Here is a 27,465-nt window from a genome sequence, read left to right as displayed (position 1 = left end):
CCCATGCATTTTCCAACTCGTTTGAGTCATTTTTCATGGAAAAAACAAGATTTCATGAATGGTCGAAATTTTCACCAAAACCGCATACCGTGGGTCTACGTTTTTGTCTGATTTGGGTAAAAAATTTAAAAGTGCTTTTTGTTGCATTTTTGTGCAAAATTTGGTCCAATTTACCAAGCCCATGCATTTTCTAACTCGTTTGAGTCATTTTTCATGGAAAAAACAAGGTTTCATGAATGGTCGAAATTTTCACCAAAACCGCATACCGTGGGTCTACGTTTTTTTCTGATTTGGGTCAAAAATTAAAAAGTGCTTTTTCTTGCAATTCTGAGCAAAATTTGGTCCAATTTACCATGCCCATGCATTTTCCAATTGTTTAAGTCATTTTTCATGGAAAAAACAAGGTTTCATGAATGGTCGAAATTTTCACCAAAACCGCATACCGTGGGTATACGTTTTTGTCTGATTTGGGTAAAAAATTAAAAAGTGCTTTTTGTCGCAATTCTGAGCAAAATTTGGTCCAATTTACCATGCCCATGCATTTTCCAACTCGTTTGAGTCATTTTTCATGGAAAAAACAAGGTTTCATGAATGGTCGAAATTTTCACCGAAACCGCATACGTTTTTTTCTGATTTGGGTCAAAAAATAAAAAGTGCTTTTTGTTGCAATTCTGAGCAAAATTTGGTCCAATTTACCATGCCCATGCATTTTCCAATTGTTTAAGTAATTTTTCATGGAAAAAACAAGGTTTCATGAATGGTCGAAATTTTCACCAAAACCGCATACCGTGGGTCTACGTTTTTTCTGATTTGGGTCAAAAATTTAAAAGTGCTTTTTGTCGCATTTCTGAGCAAAATTTGGTCCAATTTACCATGCCCATGCATTTTCCAATTGTTTAAGTAATTTTTCATGGAAAAAACAAGGTTTCATGAATGGTCGAAATTTTCACCAAAACCGCATACCGTGGGTCTACGTTTTTTCTGATTTGGGTCAAAAATTTAAAAGTGCTTTTTGTCGCATTTCTGAGCAAAATTTGGTCCAATTTATCATGCCCATGCATTTTCCAACTGGTTTGAGTCATTTTTCATGGAAAAAACAAGGTTTCATGAATGGTCGAAATTTTCACCAAAACCGCATACCGTGGGTATACGTTTTTGTCTGATTTGGGTCAAAAATTAAAAAGTGCTTTTTGTCGCAATTCTGAGCAAAATTTGGTCCAATTTACCATGCCCATGCATTTTCCAACTCGTTTGAGTCATTTTTCATGGAAAAAACAAGGTTTCATGAATGGTCGAAATTTTCACCGAAACCGCATACGTTTTTTTCTGATTTGGGTCAAAAAATAAAAAGTGCTTTTTGTTGCAATTCTGAGCAAAATTTGGTCCAATTTACCATGCCCATGCATTTTCCAATTGTTTAAGTAATTTTTCATGGAAAAAACAAGGTTTCATGAATGGTCGAAATTTTCACCAAAACCGCATACCGTGGGTCTACGTTTTTTCTGATTTGGGTCAAAAATTTAAAAGTGCTTTTTGTCGCATTTCTGAGCAAAATTTGGTCCAATTTACCATGCCCATGCATTTTCCAACTGGTTTGAGTCATTTTTCATGGAAAAAACAAGGTTTCATGAATGGTCGAAATTTTCACCAAAACCGCATACTGTGAGGTCTACGTTTTTTTTCGGATTTGTCTAAAAAATTTACGAGTGCTTTTTGTCGTATTTTTGAGCAAAATTTGGTCCAATTTACCATGCCCATGCATTTTCCAACTCGTTTGAGTCATTTTTCATGGAAAAAACAAGGTTTCATGAATGGTCGAAATTTTTACCAAAACCGCATACCGCGGGTCTACTTTTTTCTGATTTGGGTCAAAAATTGCAAAGTGATTTTTGTCGCATTTCTGAGCAAAATTTGGTCCAATTTACCATGCCCATGCATTTTCCAACTCGTTTGAGTCATTTTTCATGGAAAAAACATGGTTTCATGAATGGTCGAAATTTTCACCAAAACCGCATACCACGGGTCTACTTTTTTCTGATTTGGGTCAAAAATTGCAAAGTGATTTTTGTCGCATTTCTGAGCAAAATTTGGTCCAATTTACCATGCCCATGCATTTTCCAACTCCTTTTGAGTCATTTTTCATGGAAAAAACATGGTTTCATGAATGGTCAAAATTTTCACCAAAACCGCGTACCGCGGGTCTACGTTTTTTTCTGATTTGGGTCAAAAATTGAAAAATGCTTTTTGTCGCATTTCTAAGCAAAATTTGGTCCCATTTACCATGCCCATGCATTTTCCAACTCATTTGAGTCATTTTTCATGGAAAAAACAAGATTTGATGAATGGTCGAAATTTTCACCAAAACCGCATACTGTGAGGTCTACGTTTTTTTCGGATTTGTCTAAAAAATTTACGAGTGCTTTTTGTCATATTTTTGAGCAAAATTTGGTCCAATTTACCATGCCCATGCATTTTCCAACTCGTTTGAGTCATTTTTCATGGAAAAAACAAGGTTTCATGAATGGTCGAAATTTTTACCAAAACCGCATACCGCGGGTCTACTTTTTTCTGATTTGGGTCAAAAATTGCAAAGTGATTTTTGTCGCATTTCTGAGCAAAATTTGGTCCAATTTACCATGCCCATGCATTTTCCAACTCGTTTGAGTCATTTTTCATGGAAAAAACATGGTTTCATGAATGGTCGAAATTTTCACCAAAACCGCATACCACGGGTCTACTTTTTTCTGATTTGGGTCAAAAATTGCAAAGTGATTTTTGTCGCATTTCTGAGCAAAATTTGGTCCAATTTACCATGCCCATGCATTTTCCAACTCCTTTTGAGTCATTTTTCATGGAAAAAACATGGTTTCATGAATGGTCAAAATTTTCACCAAAACCGCGTACCGCGGGTCTACGTTTTTTTCTGATTTGGGTCAAAAATTGAAAAATGCTTTTTGTCGCATTTCTAAGCAAAATTTGGTCCCATTTACCATGCCCATGCATTTTCCAACTCATTTGAGTCATTTTTCATGGAAAAAACAAGATTTGATGAATGGTCGAAATTTTCACCAAAACCGCATACTGTGAGGTCTACGTTTTTTTCGGATTTGTCTAAAAAATTTACGAGTGCTTTTTGTCATATTTTTGAGCAAAATTTGGTCCAATTTACCATGCCCATGCATTTTCCAACTCGTTTGAGTCATTTTTCATGGAAAAAACAAGGTTTCATGAATGGTCGAAATTTTCACCAAAACCGCATACCACGGGTCTACTTTTTTTTTCTGATTTGGGTCAAAAATTAAAAAGTGATTTTTGTTGCAATTCTGAGCAAAATTTGGTCCAATTTACCATGCCCATGCATTTTCCAATTGTTTAAGTCATTTTTCATGGAAAAAACAAGTTTTCATGAATGGTCGAAATTATCACCAAAACCACATACCGCGGGTCTACGTTTTTTTCTGATTTGGGTCAAAAAATAAAAAGTGCGTTTTGTTGCAATTCTGAGCAAAATTTGGTCCAATTTACCATGCCCATGCATTTTCCAACTCGTTTGAGTCATTTTTCATGGAAAAAACAAGATTTGATGAATGGTCGAAATTTTCACCAAAACCACATTCCGCAGGTCTACGTTTTTGTCTGATTTGGGTCAAAAATTAAAAAGTGCTTTTTGTCGCATTTCTGAGTAAAATTTGGTCTAATTTACCATGCCCATGCATTTTCCAACTCGTTTGAGTCATTTTTCATGGAAAAAACAAGGTTTCATGAATGGTCGAAATTTTCACCAAAACCGCATACCGCGGATCTATGTTTTTTTCTGATTTGGGTCAAAAATTGCAAAGTGATTTTTGTCGCATTTCTGAGCAAAATTTGGTCCAATTTGCCATACCCATGCATTTTCCAACGTTTGATTCAGTTTTCATGGAAAAAACAAGGTTTCATGAATGGTCGAAATTTTCACCAAAACCGCATACTGTGAGGTCTACGTTTTTTTTTCGGATTTGGGACAAAAATTGAAAAGTGATTTTTGTCGCAATTCTGAGCAAAATTTGGTCCAATTTACCATGCCCATGCATTTTCCAACTCGTTTGAGTCATTTTTCATGGAAAAAACAAGGTTTCATGAATGGTCGAAATTTTCACCAAAACCGCATACCGCGGGTCTACGTTTTTTTCTGATTTGGGTCAAAAATTGAAAAGTGCTTTTTGTCGCATTTCTAAGCCAAATTTGGTCCCATTTACCATGTCCATGCATTTTCCAACTCGTTTGAGTCATTTTTCATGGAAAAAACGAGGTTTCATGAATGGTCGAAATTTTCACCAAAACCGCATACCGTAGGTCTACGTTTTTTTCTGATTTGGGTCAAAAATTGAAAAGTGCTTTTTGTCGCATTTCTAAGCAAAATTTTGTCCCATTTACCATGTCCATGCATTTTCCAACTCGTTTGAGTCATTTTTCATGGAAAAAACAAGGTTTCATGAATGGTCGAAATTTTCACCAAAACCGCATACCACGGGTCTACGTTTTTGTCTGATTTGCGTAAAAAATTTAAAAGTGCTTTTTGTCGCAATTCTGAGCAAAATTTGGTCCAATTTACCATGCCCATGCATTTTCCAATTGTTTAAGTCATTTTTCATGGACAAAACAAGTTTTCATGAATGGTCGAAATTATCACCAAAACCACATACCGCGAGTCTACGTTTTTTTCTGATTTGGGTCAAAAAATAAAAAGTGCTTTTTGTTGCAATTCTGAGCAAAATTTGGTCCAATTTACCATGCCCATGCATTTTCCAACTGGTTTGAGTCATTTTTCATGGAAAAAACAAGGTGTCATGAATGGTCAAAATTTTTACCAAAACCGCATACCGCGGGTCTGCGTTTTTTTCTGATTTGGGTCAAAAATTTAAAAGTGCTTTTTGTCGCATTTCTGAGCAAAATTTGGTCCAATTTACCATGCCCATGCATTTTCTAACTCGTTTGAGTCAGTTTTCATGGAAAAGTGTTTTTTCTTGCATTTCTGAGCAAAATCTGGTCCAATTTACCATGCCCATGCATTTTCCAACAAGTTTGAGTCATTTTTCATGGAAAAAACAAGGTTTCATGAATGGTCGAAATTTTTACCAAAACCGCATACCGCGGGTCTACGTTTTTTTCTGATTTGGGTCAAAAATTGAAAAGTGGTTTTTGTCGCATTTCTGAGCAAAATTTGGTCCAATTTACCATGCCCATGCATTTTCCAACGTTTGATTCAGTTTTCATGGAAAAAACATGGTTTCATGAATGGTCGAAATTTTCACCAAAACCGCATACTGTGAGGTCTACGTTTTTTTTTCGGATTTGGGACAAAAATTGAAAAGTGATTTTTGTCGCAATTCTGAGCAAAATTTGGTCCAATTTACCATGCCCATGCATTTTCCAACTCGTTTGAGTCATTTTTCATGGAAAAAACAAGGTTTCATGAATGGTCGAAATTTTCACCAAAACCGCATACCGCGGGTCTACGTTTTTTTCTGATTTGGGTCAAAAATTGAAAAGTGCTTTTTGTCGCATTTCTAAGCAAAATTTGGTCCCATTTACCATGTCCATGCATTTTCCAACTCGTTTGAGTCATTTTTCATGGAAAAAACGAGATTTCATGAATGGTCGAAATTTTCACCAAAACCGCATACCGTAGGTCTACGTTTTTTTCTGATTTGGGTCAAAAATTGAAAAGTGCTTTTTGTCGCATTTCTAAGCAAAATTTTGTCCCATTTACCATGTCCATGCATTTTCCAACTCGTTTGAGTCATTTTTCATGGAAAAAACAAGGTTTCATGAATGGTCGAAATTTTCACCAAAACCGCATACCACGGGTCTACGTTTTTGTCTGATTTGCGTAAAAAATTTAAAAGTGCTTTTTGTCGCAATTCTGAGCAAAATTTGGTCCAATTTACCATGCCCATGCATTTTCCAATTGTTTAAGTCATTTTTCATGGACAAAACAAGTTTTCATGAATGGTCGAAATTATCACCAAAACCACATACCGCGAGTCTACGTTTTTTTCTGATTTGGGTCAAAAAATAAAAAGTGCTTTTTGTTGCAATTCTGAGCAAAATTTGGTCCAATTTACCATGCCCATGCATTTTCCAACTCGTTTGAGTCATTTTTCATGGACAAAACAAGGTTTCATGAATGGTCGAAATTTTCACCAAAACCGCATACTGTGAGGTCTACGTTTTTTTTCGGATTTAGGTCAAAAATTGAAAAGTGATTTTTGTCGCAATTCTGAGCAAAATTTGGTCCAATTTACCATGCCCATGCATTTTCCAACTGATTTCAGTCATTTTTTATGGAAAAAACAAGATTTGATGAATGGTCGAAATTTTCACCAAAACCGCATACTGTGAGGTCTACGTTTTTTTTTCGGATTTGTCTAAAAAATTTACGAGTGCTTTTTGTCGTATTTTTGAGCAAAATTTGGTCCAATTTACCATGCCCATGCATTTTCCAACTCGTTTGAGTCATTTTTCATGGAAAAAACAAGGTTTCATGAATGGTCGAAATTTTTACCCATACCGCATACCGCAGGTCTACGTTTTTTTCTGATTTGGGTCAAAAATTAAAAAGTGCTTTTTGTTGCAATTCTGAGCAAAATTTGGTCCCATTTACCATGCCCATGCATTTTCCAACTCGTTTGAGTCAGTTTTCATGGAAAAAACAAGGTTTCATGAATGGTCGAAATTTTCAACAAAACCGCATACCGCAGGTCTACGTTTTTTTCTTATTTGGATCAAAATTTGAAAACTGCTTTTTGTCGCATTTCTGAGCAAAATTTGGTCCAATTTACCATGCCCATGCATTTTCCAACTGATTTCAGTCATTTTTCATGGAAAAAACAAGATTTGATGAATGGTCGAAATTTTCACCAAAACCGCATACCATGGGTCTACTTTTTTCTGATTTGGGTCAAAAATTGAAAAGTGCTTTTTGTCGCATTTCTGAGCAAAATTTGGTCCAATTTACCATGCCCATGCATTTTCTAACTCGTTTGAGTCATTTTTCATGGAAAAAACAAGATTTGATGAATGGTCGAAATTTTCACCAAAACCACATACCGCAGGTCTACGTTTTTGTCTGATTTGGGTAAAAAATTAAAAAGTGCTTTTTGTCGCATTTCTGAGTAAAATTTGGTCTAATTTACCATGCCCATGCATTTTCCAACTCGTTTGAGTCATTTTTCATGGAAAAAAACAAGATTTCATGAATGGTCGAAATTTTCACCAAAACCGCATACTGTGAGGTCTACGTTTTTTTTCGGATTTGGGTCAAAAATTGAAAAGTGATTTTTGTCGCAATTCTGAGCAAAATTTGGTCCAATTTACCATGCCCATGCATTTTCCAACTGATTTCAGTCATTTTTCATGGAAAAAACAAGATTTGATGAATGGTCGAAATTTTCACCAAAACCTTATACCACGGGTCTACTTTTTTCTGATTTGGGTCAAAAATTGCAAAGTGATTTTTGTCGCATTTCTGAGCAATATTTGGTCCAATTTACCATGCCCATGCATTTTCCAACTCCTTTTGAGTCATTTTTCATGGAAAAAACATGGTTTCATGAATGGTCAAAATTTTCACCAAAACCGCGTACCGCGGGTCTACGTTTTTTTCTGATTTGGGTCAAAAATTGAAAAATGCTTTTTGTCGCATTTCTAAGCAAAATTTGGTCCCATTTACCATGCCCATGCATTTTCCAACTCATTTGAGTCATTTTTCATGGAAAAAACAAGATTTGATGAATGGTCGAAATTTTCACCAAAACCGCATACTGTGAGGTCTACGTTTTTTTCGGATTTGTCTAAAAAATTTACGAGTGCTTTTTGTCATATTTTTGAGCAAAATTTGGTCCAATTTACCATGCCCATGCATTTTCCAACTCGTTGGAGTCATTTTTATGGAAAAAACAAGGTTTCATGAATGGTCGAAATTTTCACCCATACCGCATACCGCAGGTCAACGTTTTTTTCTGATTTGGGTCAAAAATTTTAAAGTGCTTTTTGTTGCAATTCTGAGCAAAATTTGGTCCAATTTACCATGCCCATGCATTTTCCAATTGTGTAAGTCATTTTTCAAGGAAAAAACAAGTTTTCATGAATGGTCGAAATTATCACCAAAACTGCATACCGCGGGTCTACGTTTTTTTCTGATTTAGGTCAAAAATTGAAATGTGCTTTTTGTCGCATTTCTGAGCAAAATTTGGTCCAATTTACCATGCCCATGCATTTTCCAACTCGTTTGAGTCATTTTTCATGGAAAAAACAAGGTTTCATGAATGGTCGAAATTTTCACCAAAACCGCATACCGCGGGTCTACGTTTTTTTCTGATTTGGGTCAAAAATTGAAAAGTGCTTTTTGTCGCATTTCTAAGCAAAATTTGGTCCCATTTACCATGTCCATGCATTTTCCAACTCGTTTGAGTCATTTTTCATGGAAAAAACGAGGTTTCATGAATGGTCGAAATTTTCACCAAAACCGCATACCGCAGGTCTACGTTTTTTTCTGATTTGGGTCAAAAATTGAAAAGTGCTTTTTGTCGCATTTCTAAGCAAAATTTTGTCCCATTTACCATGTCCATGCATTTTCCAACTCGTTTGAGTCATTTTTTTATGGAAAAAACAAGGTTTCATGAATGGTCGAAATTTTCACCAAAACCGCATACTACGGGTCTACGTTTTTGTCTGATTTGCGTAAAAAAATTTAAAAGTGCTTTTTGTCGCAATTCTGAGCAAAATTTGGTCCAATTTACCATGCCCATGCATTTTCCAACTGATTTCAGTCATTTTTTATGGAAAAAACAAGATTTGATGAATGGTTGAAATTTTCACCAAAACCGCATACCACGGGTCTACTTTTTTCTGATTTGGGTCAAAAATTGCAAAGTGATTTTTGTCGCATTTCTGAGCAAAATTTGGTCCAATTTACCATGCGCATGCATTTTCCAACTCCTTTTGAGTCATTTTTCATGGAAAAAACATGGTTTCATGAATGGTCAAAATTTTCACCAAAACCGCGTACCGCGGGTCTACGTTTTTTTCTGATTTGGGTCAAAAATTTAAAAATGCTTTTTGTCGCATTTCTAAGCAAAATTTGGTCCCATTTACCATGCCCATGCATTTTCCAACTCATTTGAGTCATTTTTCATGGAAAAAACAAGATTTGATGAATGGTCGAAATTTTCACCAAAACCGCATACCGCAGGTCTACGTTTTTTTCTGATTTGGGTCAAAAATTGAAAAGTGGTTTTTGTCGCATTTCTGAGCAAAATTTGGTCCAATTTACCATGCCCATGCATTTTCCAACGTTTGATTCAGTTTTCATGGAAAAAACATGGTTTCATGAATGGTCGAAATTTTCACCAAAACCGCATACTGTGAGGTCTACGTTTTTTTTTCGGATTTGGGACAAAAATTGAAAAGTGATTTTTGTCGCAATTCTGAGCAAAATTTGGTCCAATTTACCATGCCCATGCATTTTCCAACTCGTTTGAGTCATTTTTCATGGAAAAAACAAGGTTTCATGAATGGTCGAAATTTTCACCAAAACCGCATACCGCGGGTCTACGTTTTTTTCTGATTTGGGTCAAAAATTGAAAAGTGCTTTTTGTCGCATTTCTAAGCAAAATTTGGTCCCATTTACCATGTCCATGCATTTTCCAACTCGTTTGAGTCATTTTTCATGGAAAAAACGAGATTTCATGAATGGTCGAAATTTTCACCAAAACCGCATACCGTAGGTCTACGTTTTTTTCTGATTTGGGTCAAAAATTGAAAAGTGCTTTTTGTCGCATTTCTAAGCAAAATTTGGTCCCATTTACCATGTCCATGCATTTTCCAACTCGTTTGAGTCATTTTTCATGGAAAAAACAAGGTTTCATGAATGGTCGAAATTTTCACCAAAACCGCATACCACGGGTCTACGTTTTTGTCTGATTTGCGTAAAAAATTTAAAAGTGCTTTTTGTCGCAATTCTGAGCAAAATTTGGTCCAATTTACCATGCCCATGCATTTTCCAATTGTTTAAGTCATTTTTCATGGACAAAACAAGTTTTCATGAATGGTCGAAATTATCACCAAAACCACATACCGCGAGTCTACGTTTTTTTCTGATTTGGGTCAAAAAATAAAAAGTGCTTTTTGTTGCAATTCTGAGCAAAATTTGGTCCAATTTACCATGCCCATGCATTTTCCAACTCGTTTGAGTCATTTTTCATGGAAAAAACAAGGTTTCATGAATGGTCGAAATTTTCACCAAAACCGCATACTGTGAGGTCTACGTTTTTTTTCGGATTTAGGTCAAAAATTGAAAAGTGATTTTTGTCGCAATTCTGAGCAAAATTTGGTCCAATTTACCATGCCCATGCATTTTCCAACTGATTTCAGTCATTTTTTATGGAAAAAACAAGATTTGATGAATGGTCGAAATTTTCACCAAAACCGCATACTGTGAGGCCTACGTTTTTTTTCGGATTTGTCTAAAAAATTTACGAGTGCTTTTTGTCGTATTTTTGAGCAAAATTTGGTCCAATTTACCATGCCCATGCATTTTCCAACTCGTTTGAGTCATTTTTCATGGAAAAAACAAGGTTTCATGAATGGTCGAAATTTTTACCCATACCGCATACCGCAGGTCTACGTTTTTTTCTGATTTGGGTCAAAAATTAAAAAGTGCTTTTTGTTGCAATTCTGAGCAAAATTTGGTCCCATTTACCATGCCCATGCATTTTCCAACTCGTTTGAGTCAGTTTTCATGGAAAAAACAAGGTTTCATGAATGGTCGAAATTTTCAACAAAACCGCATACCGCAGGTCTACGTTTTTTTCTTATTTGGATCAAAATTTGAAAACTGCTTTTTGTCGCATTTCTGAGCAAAATTTGGTCCAATTTACCATGCCCATGCATTTTCCAACTGATTTCAGTCATTTTTCATGGAAAAAACAAGATTTGATGAATGGTCGAAATTTTCACCAAAACCGCATACCATGGGTCTACTTTTTTCTGATTTGGGTCAAAAATTGAAAAGTGCTTTTTGTCGCATTTCTGAGCAAAATTTGGTCCAATTTACCATGCCCATGCATTTTCTAACTCGTTTGAGTCATTTTTCATGGAAAAAACAAGATTTGATGAATGGTCGAAATTTTCACCAAAACCACATACCGCAGGTCTACGTTTTTGTCTGATTTGGGTAAAAAATTAAAAAGTGCTTTTTGTCGCATTTCTGAGTAAAATTTGGTCTAATTTACCATGCCCATGCATTTTCCAACTCGTTTGAGTCATTTTTCATGGAAAAAACAAGATTTCATGAATGGTCGAAATTTTCACCAAAACCGCATACTGTGAGGTCTACGTTTTTTTTCGGATTTGGGTCAAAAATTGAAAAGTGATTTTTGTCGCAATTCTGAGCAAAATTTGGTCCAATTTACCATGCCCATGCATTTTCCAACTGATTTCAGTCATTTTTCATGGAAAAAACAAGATTTGATGAATGGTCGAAATTTTCACCAAAACCTTATACCACGGGTCTACTTTTTTCTGATTTGGGTCAAAAATTGCAAAGTGATTTTTGTCGCATTTCTGAGCAATATTTGGTCCAATTTACCATGCCCATGCATTTTCCAACTCCTTTTGAGTCATTTTTCATGGAAAAAACATGGTTTCATGAATGGTCAAAATTTTCACCAAAACCGCGTACCGCGGGTCTACGTTTTTTTCTGATTTGGGTCAAAAATTGAAAAATGCTTTTTGTCGCATTTCTAAGCAAAATTTGGTCCCATTTACCATGCCCATGCATTTTCCAACTCATTTGAGTCATTTTTCATGGAAAAAACAAGATTTGATGAATGGTCGAAATTTTCACCAAAACCGCATACTGTGAGGTCTACGTTTTTTTCGGATTTGTCTAAAAAATTTACGAGTGCTTTTTGTCATATTTTTGAGCAAAATTTGGTCCAATTTACCATGCCCATGCATTTTCCAACTCGTTGGAGTCATTTTTCATGGAAAAAACAAGGTTTCATGAATGGTCGAAATTTTCACCCATACCGCATACCGCAGGTCAACGTTTTTTTCTGATTTGGGTCAAAAATTTTAAAGTGCTTTTTGTTGCAATTCTGAGCAAAATTTGGTCCAATTTACCATGCCCATGCATTTTCCAATTGTGTAAGTCATTTTTCAAGGAAAAAACAAGTTTTCATGAATGGTCGAAATTATCACCAAAACTGCATACCGCGGGTCTACGTTTTTTTCTGATTTAGGTCAAAAATTGAAATGTGCTTTTTGTCGCATTTCTGAGCAAAATTTGGTCCAATTTACCATGCCCATGCATTTTCCAACTCGTTTGAGTCATTTTTCATGGAAAAAACAAGGTTTCATGAATGGTCGAAATTTTCACCAAAACCGCATACCGCGGGTCTACGTTTTTTTCTGATTTGGGTCAAAAATTGAAAAGTGCTTTTTGTCGCATTTCTAAGCAAAATTTGGTCCCATTTACCATGTCCATGCATTTTCCAACTCGTTTGAGTCATTTTTCATGGAAAAAACGAGGTTTCATGAATGGTCGAAATTTTCACCAAAACCGCATACCGCGGGTCTACGTTTTTTTCTGATTTGGGTCAAAAATTGAAAAGTGCTTTTTGTCGCATTTCTAAGCAAAATTTTGTCCCATTTACCATGTCCATGCATTTTCCAACTCGTTTGAGTCATTTTTTTATGGAAAAAACAAGGTTTCATGAATGGTCGAAATTTTCACCAAAACCGCATACCACTGGTCTACGTTTTTGTCTGATTTGCGTAAAAAAATTTAAAAGTGCTTTTTGTCGCAATTCTGAGCAAAATTTGGTCCAATTTACCATGCCCATGCATTTTCCAATTGTTTAAGTCATTTTTCATGGACAAAACAAGTTTTCATGAATGGTCGAAATTATCACCAAAACCACATACCGCGGGTCTACGGTTTTTTTCTGATTTGGGTCAAAAAATAAAAAGTGCTTTTTGTTGCAATTCTGAGCAAAATTTGGTCCAATTTACCATGCCCATGCATTTTCCAACTGATTTCAGTCATTTTTTATGGAAAAAACAAGATTTGATGAATGGTCGAAATTTTCACCAAAACCGCATACCACGGGTCTACTTTTTTCTGATTTGGGTCAAAAATTGCAAAGTGCTTTTTGTCGCATTTCTGAGCAAAATTTGGTCCAATTTACCATGCCCATGCATTTTCCAATTAGTTTGAGTCATTTTTATGGAAAAACAAGGTTTCATGAATGGTCGAAATTTTCACCAAAACTTTTCTGTACTAAAATGTTTGAGTTCCAACATATTCACATATAACAAAACTTTTTTAAATGACTTTGTACGATTTTATATATATAAAAGTCTTAACACCACATATTATTTAATTATTATCTTTAAGTAAACAAGCATGCCCCCTTCTTATTATCATGCAGAATAATGCAGATGTATACATGCATTACTCAGTATCTCTCAAAAATAAGTATGCCCCTCACATCTTGGTAAATGTTTAAGTCCAAATTTTCATGGGAAAACACTGAAGACATGTGTAAAGCTTGTATAACAATGTACATTTGCTGTGCCCTCAAAATAAATCAACACGCAACTATCAGTGTTTTGAATGAATGAGCTTCACCCGGATGTGGTGGATGTTAGAGATCTTACACTTCTCTAACTTCCATTTGAGGATGCCCCACAGGTGTTCATGCTTGGGCATACTGGGGCAGTCCATCACCAATAGCTTCATCTTCCTCTGCAAGGCGTCCAAGATGCCCCCAAAATACTTGGTCATACACAGTGTCTATGTAATGTTTCCTGTTTATCATATTTATAAAAGAAAAGAAAATTATGAAAATTATTTTTTATTTTATGTTTTTACTTTGTAAATGAAAAGTAAAGTAATCCAGACTCTGAAGGAACACATAAGGAATCATGTGGCAACTTAAAAGTGTTTGTGTTTGTTTTTCATGTTGGAAAGCTACTATGTGGGCCTGTTCCTGGAGGTAGGGGATCATGCTCTGCTTCAGAAAGTCACAGTACATGTTGCAATTCAGCTCCCCAGTTGCACAAGCACTCGTACAGCTCCAGACCTTGATGCTACCACCACCATGCTTGTAAGCAAGGTACAGTTGCTTCGGTAACAGGACACAGCCACATATGCTGGATACTATCGGAACAAAACGAGTTTATCAATTAAATCAGTTTTTTAAAAAATCTACAATACTCTGTGATTCCTCATAATCTTCTTCTTCTTAAGGCAGAAGCTTTTAATAATGTATATTTATGTGGAAATCGCATTTTTCATTACTATTGGACAAGTGTGTGATGTCATAGACTCACTACGGGGAACCAATTTTCAGGAATAATGTTCCACCACAGTAATTTCCATGCTTCTGCAAACAGTGGAAAGTCATTGATTAAATTTCAGTTTTAATACTTTTCAAATTAGTAGCAGTAATTAGGGATACAATCCTTTTGAACAGAAGATTTTTGAAAATACAAATACGAATACATTTCATTTGATTGTAATGACTCAATATAATAATTAATTAATTATTATAAATCAATATTAAATGGATATTCCCTATAAATGGATAATCCCTATAAATAATTGCATGGAAAAGAAAACAAATAAGCCGTTTTGGTGCAGATGGTATTTTTAGCTTTTAAAAAGCCTCACTACTGCATCAAACTGAGCAGAACATTATTTGTGTAAAAAAAACATATTAACATAACTATTAACATATTTAATGCACCTACATGCCAGTCAATGGGAACAACCACACCTGTTGAGGTTGAGTTCAAATTAGGCCTGGTAATGAGTACCAGATAGATGGGATATTCCATTTCTGAAGTGAGGGTATTTAACAGTTTACAGTCCACAGGGTCACGTGTGGATAAAGGATAATATAAGAGAACATTATCTACACTCACAGTGTCCCGGGTCTTTCTGTGTGGAGTTTGCACGTTCTCCCCGTGTCTGCGTGGGTTTCCTCCGGGTTCTCTGGTTTCCTCCCACAGTCCAAAGACGGCACGTTCAGGCTAATTGGAACTTGATTGAAATTGCCCCTTAGGTGTGAGTGTGTGAGTGAATGTGTCTGTGTGTCTGTCTGTGTCTGTCTGCCTTGCGATGGCTTAGATCGTAGAACCTTGTGATTAGACAGTACCTTTCCTGCCGCGAAATAGCCGACGAGCTGATGTGGCGTTAAACTCGACTACCCAACCCAACCCAACTCTCACAGTGGATGGTACTGAATTTCAGGGTCAACACAGATTTCCATGTGGCTGAATCACTGAAAACGACAATTCTCAATACTTTATCACTATTATCACACCATTAGAGCAAACAGTTTTGGTCTCCAAGGGTTTGATCAACTGTGGCATCTCCTAGTTTCCATGGAGATTCCAAGGCGTGAAAAAACACTTCTCCATGTGAGAAGACAAGAAATCAACCAGTTCTTTAACCAGACCGAAACACAACCAACAATTCAACATAGTGCTGGATGATATGGTCAAAAATGTTTATTATGATATGTATCATAATTTGGTCAATATAATATAATATCAATATTGATACAAACAGTATAAAAAAAAGTTAAGAGGGCTAAATACTTTTGTGCGTCACACTATTCAGATTTTTATTCAATTAAAATTTTGAAATGCATAATTTTCATTACACTTCACAACGATGTGCTACTTTTTGTTGGTCTCCTTATTTAAAATATCAACAGAATACATTCATGTTCGTGGTTGCTAACAGACAAAATGTGAAAAAGTTCAATAGGTATGAAGGCTTTTGCAGACATTTGCAATTGTTACTAAAATATTTTCTATGGCGAAACATAAAAATACAATAATAATAAGACAACAGAAACATTCTTAATACTGACATTTATTAGGATATTCAAATCCAAAAAGCACACTACATTATAATTCTCCAAAACCATACTTCACACACAAAAGCTTCACTTTCACACAGCGAGTCCCAAAAAATTAAAATTCAGCAGCCACACACACACACGCAGTTCCATATAGCCTTACTGACTGAACACAAACTTGTAGATGTGTCAGATATTTACGCAGAGAGTTCTGATCATCAGAATGCAATGTGATTAGCATTTTCAGATCAGGTCTCTGGAACCTGGCTTGGTAGTGTTGATGGTAGATTAGCTCAGATTTGTACAGCAGTTTGTTTAAAGCGTTCAGAACGGCTGGCTGGATGGACGGACGGATTGACCGATTGATTCACTGATATGTGGTGCCCTGAAGAAACAATGTGACCAAAAATGCTAACATAGCTAACACTGAAGTGAAGACAGCGGGAGCATGCTAACTGCTTGCTTTGGACATTTGCTTGCAAGCTTTAGCTTTTTAGCCAAGCTAATAGTTTTGGGTGAATTTTTATTTTAAATGTGTTCAATAAAGCCAGAGATAAAAAAGAAGAAAAAGACAGAACTGAATGGAGAAAAAAAACCAACAACAATAATTATAGTAATAATAAATCATAATAATAAAAGCAACTTCTTAAAGGCAGTGGAGGTGTTAAGTCCTTATCCATGACCTGTTAAATGCAAACAAATATTTTGCAAAAATGGTTTTAAATAAAAGAAGGACACAAGGAGAGAGCGGATGAAAGATGGACGTCATTGTCGTAGCTGGACGTAAACGTGATTAGATTTGGGTTACATCTCCTGATAAGATGATGATGAAGGTTGCGTCGGGTCTTCATCTTCCCTGTGAACAAACAAAAAGAACACAAACAGAATTAGAACAAAGGCATTTTCATCCTTTTTTTTTTAAACATGCGCTGAGCAGCTGTCCTTCACGTGAACTGAGCGTGTGGATAATAGTGGTATGGTCGGCAAACACTGAGCCATGAGAGCAAAAGGACAACACAATCAATCATCGAGCATCTGCAGCACCTTACTATTAATACGAGAGTCTCATATGGACTAGGTTAAGTGTAAGGCCAAGTGAAAAAATCAGAAAGGAAAGGAAAACACAGTACCAGTCAAATGTTTGGACAAATTAAATTCAGTGTTTGTTTATAATGCTTTATAATAAAAAAAACATATAATGCTTATATGTTTATAAGCATTATCTTGCTTAGATAACAGCTTTTGAGCTTCCACTTCTGAAGTCTCCAATGCTCCACCAGCTGCTCGCGTACAGTAAAACTGATCCGGATCCTCTTTTAGAGGCTGTATGTGTGACGCAAGTACATAAAGACGCATGGTGTGGCCAGAAGAACTCCCTCGAAAAGCGACCAGACACCCCAGTTTTTAGAATGAATATATATTAGGCTGAGCAGGGAGGGTCGTTCCAGCACACTGGTACCATTAAACACAATATTTTATCCCTTAACCACTTCAATATGTTTAAATAGTTTCAATAGTTTAGAAACAAAATAATACGGACTGCCGCTTTCATTTTACTGCAATTACTGATGCACAGATGGCATTCTTAATATCATGACATGCTGGGAAAATTCCTGTATTTTTAATATGGCAGCATATATTTTAGAACAACAAAATAACACAATGGAGTCCCCCCCACACAATACATATGGACTACATTGTGCTATTTTGTTGTTCTATATGTATATATTGTGATATTAAAAATACAGGATTTTTTTTTTTACCAAAATTCCCTGTCTGGCATAAACACAGTTAATACTAATTTATTTGCTCATGCAATCTTATTCAGTGTGTTAAGCAAGTTTTTGAAGAGACATTGCTCAACACTGTAATGTTGAGTATCTAAGACAGTAAGTAATTACATGTGTGGTAAATCCAGCAACCATTACATCACTGCTCTGACCAGAAGAGCATCCAATGCCGCAGGACTGGAAACGAGAGCCAGGGAATCAGTACAGACAGCACATTGATTCAGTTCATCAGCAGAGACAGAGCATACAGACACTGGCATGGTGCTGTATCATCTGGCCTGTAGCTCTGCTGCCGCTAACAGGCTGTGTGAGGGAATAATCAGCCCAATCACATCAAACAGCACTGAATTAATCTGCTTTCCACACAGAGACCCTTAACTAATAACTAATAGGTACTGAAACAGCACTATCGCATACAGTTAACCAGTGTACCTCTGCACAGAATCTTAACTAAATGCTAAAATTTAGGTATTTTCCTTCTTAAAGTTAAGCATAGCCACTATATGTCCATAATTGAATGTGTAGTTTCAATGTTTTGTTGCCATTTTCTTTATAACAAGTATTTGCTAGTAGATAAATAGGAAGGAAGCTAACTTTACACCTTAAATGGTGCAAAAGAAATACAATGATTAAGATAAAAGCTACTAAAAGCTCATTTCAGGTCATTTTAGTTAACTAGTTAGTTGTAACTCTGTCCCAAGGACTGAGAAATTGATTTGGGCCTAAATCCGCAGTTCTCAAACTGAGGGCTCACAAAGGGTAGCTAGAAGAAAGAAATTGTGTGAAATTTGTTGTATATAATTCATATTTTTTCTCCCGAATTTATCTGTGCCGATAATCCCACACACTCAGCTGCACTTCATCACCCTAGGAGTGAACAGGGGAACGACATGCCCACCCAGAGAGCAAGGCTAACTGTGCTTTCTCAGGCTCCGACTGCTGATGGCAAGCTGCGACTAATCATAGTGGCAGTGCCTTAGTCAGCCGGACCACTCAGAGACCCTACTAGGATTTTATCTTCTTCCTTGGTGGCATGGTTTGGCATTTTGACATTTAATAACAGGAATTTCATGAATCAGACTGTAAAATGGTCAAGTAAGCTGATCGATAAGCCATTAAATAAATTGAAGACTTTATACAAGAAAGTAACAGTTAGAGTGAGTAACTAATTAAATTTTAAATCTGTTTAGAGCTCCAAAAGGTAAAACGAAACAATAAAAAAGAACATTTTATTCCAGTGGCCATTACTCAAGGTAACAGGACTAACAGGGCATCCCTACCTTCTTAGAAGTTGTATCTTATTTATATATAATTATTAGTTATGTCTATTTATCATTATCGAATTTGGCCATGTTTTAGAAAGTAATGCCTGATATAAAAAATGTTTTTGGTTTTTAATCCAGGTGGGTTGGGGGGTTTACGGGGCTTCAGTGTCATTTACCATCTACAAAAGGAGACCTTTAACTAAGGTCCAACTAAAATACCTCCCTTTTAAAAAGCTGAGAATCTGCTAATTTCTTAAATAATGTTTTTTAAAAGCCTATCTAAACATTTTCAAAATCTAAAGCAATTTTTTTTCAGCTGTAAATGACTGTAAACGAATATTCAAATTAGTCAGTGTTTCTAGAGCTTCCAGTAGTTCATTTAATGAGGGCTGAGCTTGTTCTCCCACATCTCCTCCGCCCACCCTTTCTGGGATCGTCACCACAGTAATCCGTTCTGATTGGCTCCACTAGGTCATCACTTATTTACCCAGTCTGTTTATCACCACTTCTTAACATTTCTATTTTATCCACAAACCATCTTCCCAACTTTATCCAAGTGTAGGAACTTGCTTAGCAATCTTCAGGGATTATGTTTAATTGCAGTATTTTTTCAATATATTTTTCTAAATATATGAATATATATTTTCCTTCACAAAAATGAGAGAAAGGGCAATACCTGTTATAGAACAGCACTGATATTTATCTCTGGTGTTCATCACTAATTCAGCACAGCCCTCCTCCCTCTCTGACCCACATATCCATTACAGAGAGAGGTAGAGAGAGGTAGAGAGAGAGAGAGAGAGAGAGAGAGAGAGAGAGAGAGAGAGAGAGAGAGAGAGTGTGTAACGGGGAACTTGTGTGGATATTTTTACTTCTGGGTTGATACAGCTGTAATGAGATAATTCTTCATGCTGAATTAAAGAATAGTGTGATTTAGAGCTGGGCAATATGACAATATTTAATCATATTGTGATACATTTTCTTATCATATCCACAAAATATTGGAGATATCAGTGCATAAAGGACACTGATCCAACTGCATTTCACTACAGAGTGTAAAATCCTGTTTAATTGAATAATGCATGGAAAAAACTGATCTATATAGCAGTTTTAAGACTTGTGTAAAAACACTGTGATAAATACTGTGTATTGTAAAAATGTCTTTAAATTATGTATGATTTTTACAATATACAATATTATCCAGCTCTGATCACGTACAGCACGAGTGGTGGCTTTTTTTAAACTGTTTTTATCTAGAGTATCTAGAGTTGTACAAAATATAGACATTGTATTGTTTCATAATATTTAGTTTTGCAATACTGTATCGATTGACAATGCACTTTATTTATTAGATTATTAGACGGTGTTTTTTCAGTTAAAAATTTTAAAATAGTTGTAAACTTTTAAAATAAAGTAAAAAACTTAAATTTTAGATAAAAAAAGTTTTTTTTTTTACTATGTGTACATCTTACTGACAGACCGTTCAGGCTAAAAAAAACTGTACTTTGAAGCTTAATATGCTTGTCAAAGTTATGATCTCTAGAATTTGGAATTGTGTTTATTGATCTCTCGCTTTTATTTTTGTATGTGGAGCTCTATCCAGAAGCTGTGATTGGCTGGGCAGTTTCCGGCATGTGCTGAAAGTGAGCGTTGTGATTGGCTTAGTTTATTAGTAGTAAACATCCTATCTAAAAGGGATCACCCTACATTCCTCCTCCTCCTCTCCTCTCTTCGATTCCTGCACCTTCTTCTGGGTAGGAGAGGAGGAGTAGCAAAAATTTCTGGACGCAGCCCTAGTTTTTTCACACTCTCTCTCTCACTCACTCACTCTAGGGTATGAACTTGCATTACTCGTTCATTACATTAGCCTTGTAGTGAGAGCAACAATTAGAGAGACTGCTGTTTAAAGAGTTCTCTAGAAGACCTCTGGGCTGCAGTGAAGCTCTGATGTTTCGTCTGTTATCTAAAAGGCATAGTAGCAGTTTGCTAACAGCATTGAAAGGCTCTTAGGGCTCAGGAGAGGGGAATCTGTCAAAGAGGTGAAATGTCATTAGAGACCTGATGTGAACTGACTGACTGCCTGACTGACTGATGAATCGGTTGGATATTGATTTTTTGCTAAATAGCTGCACTGTTAAACTTGTGTTACTACCATATTTATCGCACTATAAGGTGCACCAAATTGAAAGTGTAGCGTTTTGCAACACTAGTAAGGAACAGGGGTGTCGCCATGTTTCCTTTTTAATGCAGCAGGTTTTGCCGCTGGGTGGTGTTGGGGTAGGTTAACGAAGTAAAGTAAAGCTAAGCTAAGTAAACAAAAATGTAACTGTTAGAAAAAATATAAAATACATTTTTTTGAAGTCAAACAAGCGCTGGATGTTTATTTGGGTGAGTAAAGAGCTTCTGTTTATTTACAGTTAGCCGGGCTACTGTATAACGCAGCACCTCACCACAGTGGCTCTTCTGCTCCTTACAACCTGACTGGTAAAATTATAGGGAGCACAGCCAATTTTTGGGGTAAAAAAAAATTATATAAAAAATAGACGTGTGCCTTATAGTCTGGAATCTGTGATCGTATTTTGTCCTTCATGTATTCTAAAAGATGTAGTGCATAGTCGTACATATGAAGTTGTTCATATGTACCTGCCCAGTTAAAAAAAGCAAAAATAACGGTCTGACTCAGTCTATAAGAAAACTGCACCAATCAGACATCTGGGAAAAACAGTGTTCGTCAGTGATATGGAAAAAGCTGAGTCAGTCTCACAGGGTAAATCAGACAGATGCTGAAAACTGGTCACTGCTCGTTCCAGAGAGGTTTACAGAAGAGTAGCAGCACCACGAGAAGAGAGAGGAGTGCATAACCTTATGTGTTCTTTTTTGTTTTGTAACATTCATTTTTACACAAGCAGTCCAACAAACGCCTACTACAAATGAAACATCTTAAACTTGTTTCCGTCTCCTACTGTAAGATAAATGTGTATAAACTAGTGCTGGGTGGTATACCGGTTTTAATTTTCTCTTTTTATGCATTTTTCATATACATCACTGCACAAAACAGCTGTGGGTTTTTGGGTACAGTTTAATATGCTTGCTAATGTTAGGTGGGAGAGGCCAACTGTGCCCCGGTTCACAGGCAGGTCGTGAACATCAGGTCTTCGTGAACATGTGACCAAATATGCAGGGGTTGGACAATGAAACTGAAACACTCTTCATTTTAGTGTGGGTGGTTTCATGGCTAAATTGGAGCAGCCTGGTGGCTAATCTTCATTAATTGCACATTGCACCAGTAAGAGCAGAGTGTGAAGGTTCAATTAGCAGGGTAAGAGCACAGTTCTGCTCTAAATATTGCAATGCACACAACATTATGGGTGACATACCAGAGTTCAAAAGAGGACAAATTGTTGGTGCACGTCTTGCTGGAGCATCTGTGACCAAGACAGCAAGTCTTTGTGATGTATCAAGAGCCACGGTATCCAGGGTAATGTCAGCATACCACCAAGAAGGACCAACCACATCCAACAGGATTAACTGTGGATGCTGTAAGAGGAAGCTGGCTGAAAAGGATGTTCGGGTGCTAACCCGGATTGTATCCAAAAAAACATAAAACTACGGCTGATCAAATCACGACAGAATTCAATGTGCACCTCAAATCTCCTGTTTACACAAGAACTGTCCATCGGGACAATAAATTATTGTGGTCTAAAACCAGGTGTTTCAGTTTCATTGTCCAACCCCATTGTCCATTGTTTCACCCTAATAACCACTAAAAATGAATATACTTGATTACTGATCTGGGAAAAAAAAACATGGTATGTACTAAGCAGCAACAAGCCCACATCACATGGCCTATCATAGAGGCCACTCCCATCAAACTGAGTCAGAACACCTCTCCCCCAGTCTCACCATACCTGCTATCCTCGTCTTTGAGCTTCCTGGCGGCTTGCTTGGACCGTTTGATCTGTAAGTCCAGCATGTGTAAGTAGTCTTTAGCTGAAAGCTCCTCAGGCTGGGTGGGTCGGGTATTTGGGTCCGGAGGTGAAGGGGGGTCCGTGGATTCCTGGGGGACGTCCTCCACCATGTGGCTGATGCAGGGAGAGCCCTGAGGCGTCGTGTTTTCGCTGTCTGGAGACTCCAGAGAAAGTCCGTTAAACAGGGGAGGTCTCTCCGTCCGCACCGGGATGTTCAGACTGTGCCGCAGGAAAATGCAGTCATTGCTGAAAAGCTTGTTGACCCTTTTGATCTGCTCCATCTGTGCAGAAAGAGAGAGAGAGAGAGAGAGAGAGAGAGAGAGAGAGAGAGATATTCTGACATGAGTGAACACTTTTAAATTACATATACAAGCTAATCAGCTAGCTTATCTTTCTCTCCCTCACATGGTTGAAGCAAAACTAGTTCTTTGTACTTCTTGATACTTAAATCTGTGTTTACGAGTGATGATTTAGCACCCTGCTAACTGGTGAAGTTTAGGCCTCTTAGCTCCAAAGCAAACCTTGACATAAAAAAATATGCCTTGGCTAATCAACCACATCTGGAGACATTGTTTGGAATTCAATGTAAGTAATACAACCCAAAAAATTAGGAATAGACACAGAACATGTGTTCCCTGTATTCTACCACACCTGCCTTACTTCCTTAAATATTTAACAATGTTCTTTATATTCAAGCAACAACAACAAAAAACGATGCCACTAGTCAATGGAATACCACAATGATTCTATAACTGTTATTGTAAGATAAAATGCTACATAGAGCTGTTTGAAGTGTGTGGGTGTATCCATAACAAGGTCATCCCCTTCCCCCATATCTTGTTATGTTTGTTGACAGCAATCTATGTTTGCATTTGGATTTGAATCAGTTGCCTTTAAAGCAACTTGTTTGGGACAGGCAGTGAGCTACCCTGTTTTGAGCTACCCTGAAGGACGTGTTTTTCTGGACAAGCTCAGAGATTCAGAGCGGTCATTAAACTGGAAAAAAGAACATATGGACTTAAGTAGTAGAGTAGTATTTCCACACAGTGGAGTACATCAGTGTTATCTGCTCACGTTTTCAAAGTTATGTATGGCACCATCAATGAGAGCCATATTTTCCATATATCCATTTATAATTTTTAATATCCCAAATCTAGGAGTGGTTCAGCTGCCACTGCCACTGATTGGGAGATCGCTGGTCATAATCCCGAATCCCGGTCATATAGCTTGTCATTAGCTGCTGGAGCCCCCAGAGAGTGGGTAGATGGTGATCTTTCACCTCATCACTCCTAGGCAATAAGTCACTAGTGATGGAGGTACAGTTGGTTGATTAGAATGCGTGGGACAATGGGCGTAGCTAAATTGGGTAGAAATAATGGTAGAAAATTTAGAAGAAAAGAAAAGGATAGGCTTAGCTCTTCTAGTAATAGAAAGTCCAAGTGCAAACATCTATTGTAAACCTGTCTACATCCTTCCAACAGATGTGCTTCAGTATCTATAGGCAGGAAAATATATATATATTTTTTCTATTTGAAATATTAACGCTATTTCAGCCTACAGCCTATACCTGCAGTCAGGTCTGGACAAATACCATAGGGATACCATACTAGCTACACTGCTGTATAATGCTGGGCATTGTAGTGAGAAATTGTGACAAATCATGAAAACAAACAACAGTGGTTTTAGGCCAGAACTGCCCCACCCACTGTTCATGTTATCTACCAACCTATCGCATCCTGCTTTGGGAAACGCCCATTGGAAAAGTGCATGTGCTGGTTTCCCCTCATTCATACACACAAGACCTTTAGAAGAAGCTAAACTAGGTGGGTCAGAACTACAGAGAGAATTACAAAGCATTGCACTGGAGAATTCAGCATGAAACCTATAACACCACAGCTTTAAAGGGGACATTTTTTTACATGGCCACATCATGTATACACATGTTTACCACACTTTAGTGTTAGCTTGTGCTAAATGGCAGTTCATGCTATCTAAAGATCCTTCCATCAGACGAAGTCTGCTGGCTTATCCTGCTGTGTACTGTTCGAGGATCTTAAACAGCAGAACGAAATAGCGCTTCTTCAACTGATCTGGGTGAGGGGGGGTGCCAGGGTAGTTCTATGCAGGTTTCCTTATTGTGACATCACAATAAGGGATTCATCCAAACAGAAATCTTTCAACTGACTCACAGAAAAAGGATAGTTTTTTTTTTTTTTTTGAGCTTGGAGTGTTCATAGAGGGCAGTCAAGACTCAGCTTGCCATCAGCTGCCAGAGTCCCGAGAGAGCACTTTTGGCCTTGCTCTCACTGAGTGAGTATATGGTGTTCTTTCCCCTCATCACTCCTAGGGTGATGTTGGTCAGCACGAGGCGTCTGTGAGCTGGTGTATTGGGAACCTAGTCGCTGTACTTTCCTCCAACATGCTGTGATGTTGCAATGTGTTGGAAAAGAGGCGGTGGCCGACTTCACATGTATGGGGGAGGCATGTGCTAGTTTTCATCCTCCTGGTGCTGGGGCATCACTAGTGATAGGGGGAGTCCTAACCAGTGGGTTGGGTATGTGGCCTTGTAAATTGGGGAAAATGGGATAAAAATTTGATTTTTTTTTCTAAAGCACATAGAGCCTGATTCAGGGTTGATGCATGCTGCAACATCACTTTTTAGTGTTAATGTTTTTGCAGGATGCAACCACGGACTGTTTTCTATTGTGCAATAACAGCCTTCCCAGGATGGATGAAGAGTGGATCACCAGCAGCGTGAAATCACAGTTTTTCTAGAAGATGCAACCATGCATTCACACGCGTGCAAACACATGCACGTGATCACTACGTTGCACGGATGTTGTTAGCGTGCAACTAGACACCGACACCGTACAGCTGAGATGCAACCAACAAACGCGCAGGCGCACGAGCCCCTGTGTGTATATAGCGGTCATTGTGTGTGTGTATTACGGCCCCGTGTCTTACCGTGACCCCGTATCTGAGCGCGATGCCCTGCAGGGTGTCCCCCTCCGCCACGCGATGCTCCACGTATTTCTCGGTGAGCGGCGCGGCGGCCGTGGCCGTGCTGCCGTACGAGCGCGTCTTGAATCGGGCGAGGCTCTGCGAGAGCTCGCTGTCAGAGTCGGAGCCGGAGCGCAGATGCAGCGCGGGGGAGAACTCCGCCATCTTCCCCCGCTGTATCGCACCCTCACACACACACAGGCGGAGCCCCGGAGCGCTCAGCCCGTCCTCAGAGCCGCAGCCCTCCCGCTGCCCGACCTCCGCACATCACCGCCATGACCCGCTCCCGCCTCATCAACACCGAGCTCAGCGGCGCTTCGAACCACCCGTTTTCAGAAAAGCCTCGCCCCCCTGAGCTGGGATTGGCTGCTAGCGTGTCGTCTCCTTCGCTGTGATTGGCTGATGGCGTGTCGTCTCCTGCACTGGGATTGGCTTGTTTAATAGCCCCCTCTGTGAGTGCACAGCGCATTTTATTATATTGTAAAAGACTTGCTATATGCTATTGCTATATACAAAACAAATATAAGTTATACATCAAATATTCAGCAACTGAAATTATTTGGCCAAAAATGGCAATAAAAAAGTTTAATTTAGGCAATGTTGGGAAAAAAGCCAAATAATTTCTGTGCAGCCCTAGAATAGATTAAATAATTTATATTGAACATGAACAATGATGTTTTAGTTGATGTTTTGATATTGCAGCAGGCTGAGATGTTAAAAAATAAATATTTTTAAATTTTAGTTTAGGCTAGTTAATTTAAGCAATAGTGAAAAAAGGGCCAAACAAATATAAAACCTGAACAAAATACATTTTATTCGGTTTTCAGTTTCAGCCACAATGTTCGTTTCTGTGCATCCCTAGAAAAGACTGAAACATGATGAACAATGATGTTTTTGATGATATAATCATATTGCAGCCAGCTGGGATGTTAAAAAGCAATAAATGTATTTAAATGTTTTGTTAAAGCAAGACAAAATTACATTAAACTGGTTAATTTGTTTGTTTTTCAGTTTTCAGTTTCAGCTAAATGAATAACTTTTGTAATGTAATACTTTTTTTAAATGTAAAATTGTTTTGGTCGATGTTTGAAAGTAACTAAGATTGAGGTTAAAATGTAGGTTGTTTAATGTAATGTTAAAAAAACATATATTATATAAAACCCACTGACAGGATGCGGGTTTCTGGTGTTTGCCTGAAAACAGGTGGAAATAAATGTGCGTAAGGGATGCTGGCTAGATTAACGCGGGGAGTCTGGGGGCTGCTGGGAAATGTAGGCAGACTGTTTACTCCGTGTTAGCATTAAATTGTGTTTCTGTTCAAATTGAAACTCCCTCCCTGATCAATGTAGTTTAAACTCTTCTCAGCAGTTTCTGATTTGCTTTTGTCGTCTGGAAATCTGCAGAATTAGAGCAGAATGGTGTAGATTGTTTTAGCATTTCCACTGACAGGGCGAATTCTCAGTCAGAGTGGCCAGGTTGTCGGTTTTCTCACCAAATTGGGCCTGTTTAAAAATCCAGTCAT

General features: G+C 37.5%; 1 protein-coding gene and 1 long non-coding RNA gene across 2 annotated transcripts in view; both read right to left on the bottom strand.

Annotated features, from left to right (window-relative positions):
• Window positions 1-27,465, bottom strand: part of LOC125804550 (uncharacterized) — a 202,677-nt gene that overhangs the window by 54,569 nt on the left and 120,643 nt on the right. The gene's annotated exons all lie outside the window — the stretch shown is intronic.
• lysmd2 (LysM, putative peptidoglycan-binding, domain containing 2) lies at window positions 15,917-26,276 on the bottom strand. The gene is made up of 3 exons (XM_022679856.2): window positions 25,908-26,276; window positions 22,884-23,224; window positions 15,917-16,776 (listed from the first exon to the last, which is right to left on the bottom strand). The coding sequence occupies exons 1-3, from the start codon at window positions 26,106-26,108 to the stop codon at window positions 16,725-16,727; spliced, it is 594 nt and encodes a 197-aa protein (XP_022535577.1). The 5' UTR covers window positions 26,109-26,276; the 3' UTR covers window positions 15,917-16,724.

Source organism: Astyanax mexicanus, chromosome 9 (assembly GCF_023375975.1).
Source record: "Astyanax mexicanus isolate ESR-SI-001 chromosome 9, AstMex3_surface, whole genome shotgun sequence".
NCBI lineage: Eukaryota > Metazoa > Chordata > Actinopteri > Characiformes > Acestrorhamphidae > Astyanax > Astyanax mexicanus.
This window is presented reverse-complemented; position numbering and strand designations above follow the sequence as displayed.

Excerpts from the sequence above, each read along its gene's own strand:
- lysmd2 (XM_022679856.2), bottom strand. The coding sequence starts at position 26,108 with ATGGCGGAGTTCTCCCCCGCGCTGCATCTGCGCTCCGGCTCCGACTCT. Across the intron at positions 23,225-25,907 it reads CGCTCAGATACGGGGTCACG|ATGGAGCAGATCAAAAGGGT; the intron begins GTAAGACACGGG and ends CTTTCTGCACAG. Across the intron at positions 16,777-22,883 it reads CTCAAAGACGAGGATAGCAG|GGAAGATGAAGACCCGACGC; the intron begins GTATGGTGAGAC and ends GTTTGTTCACAG.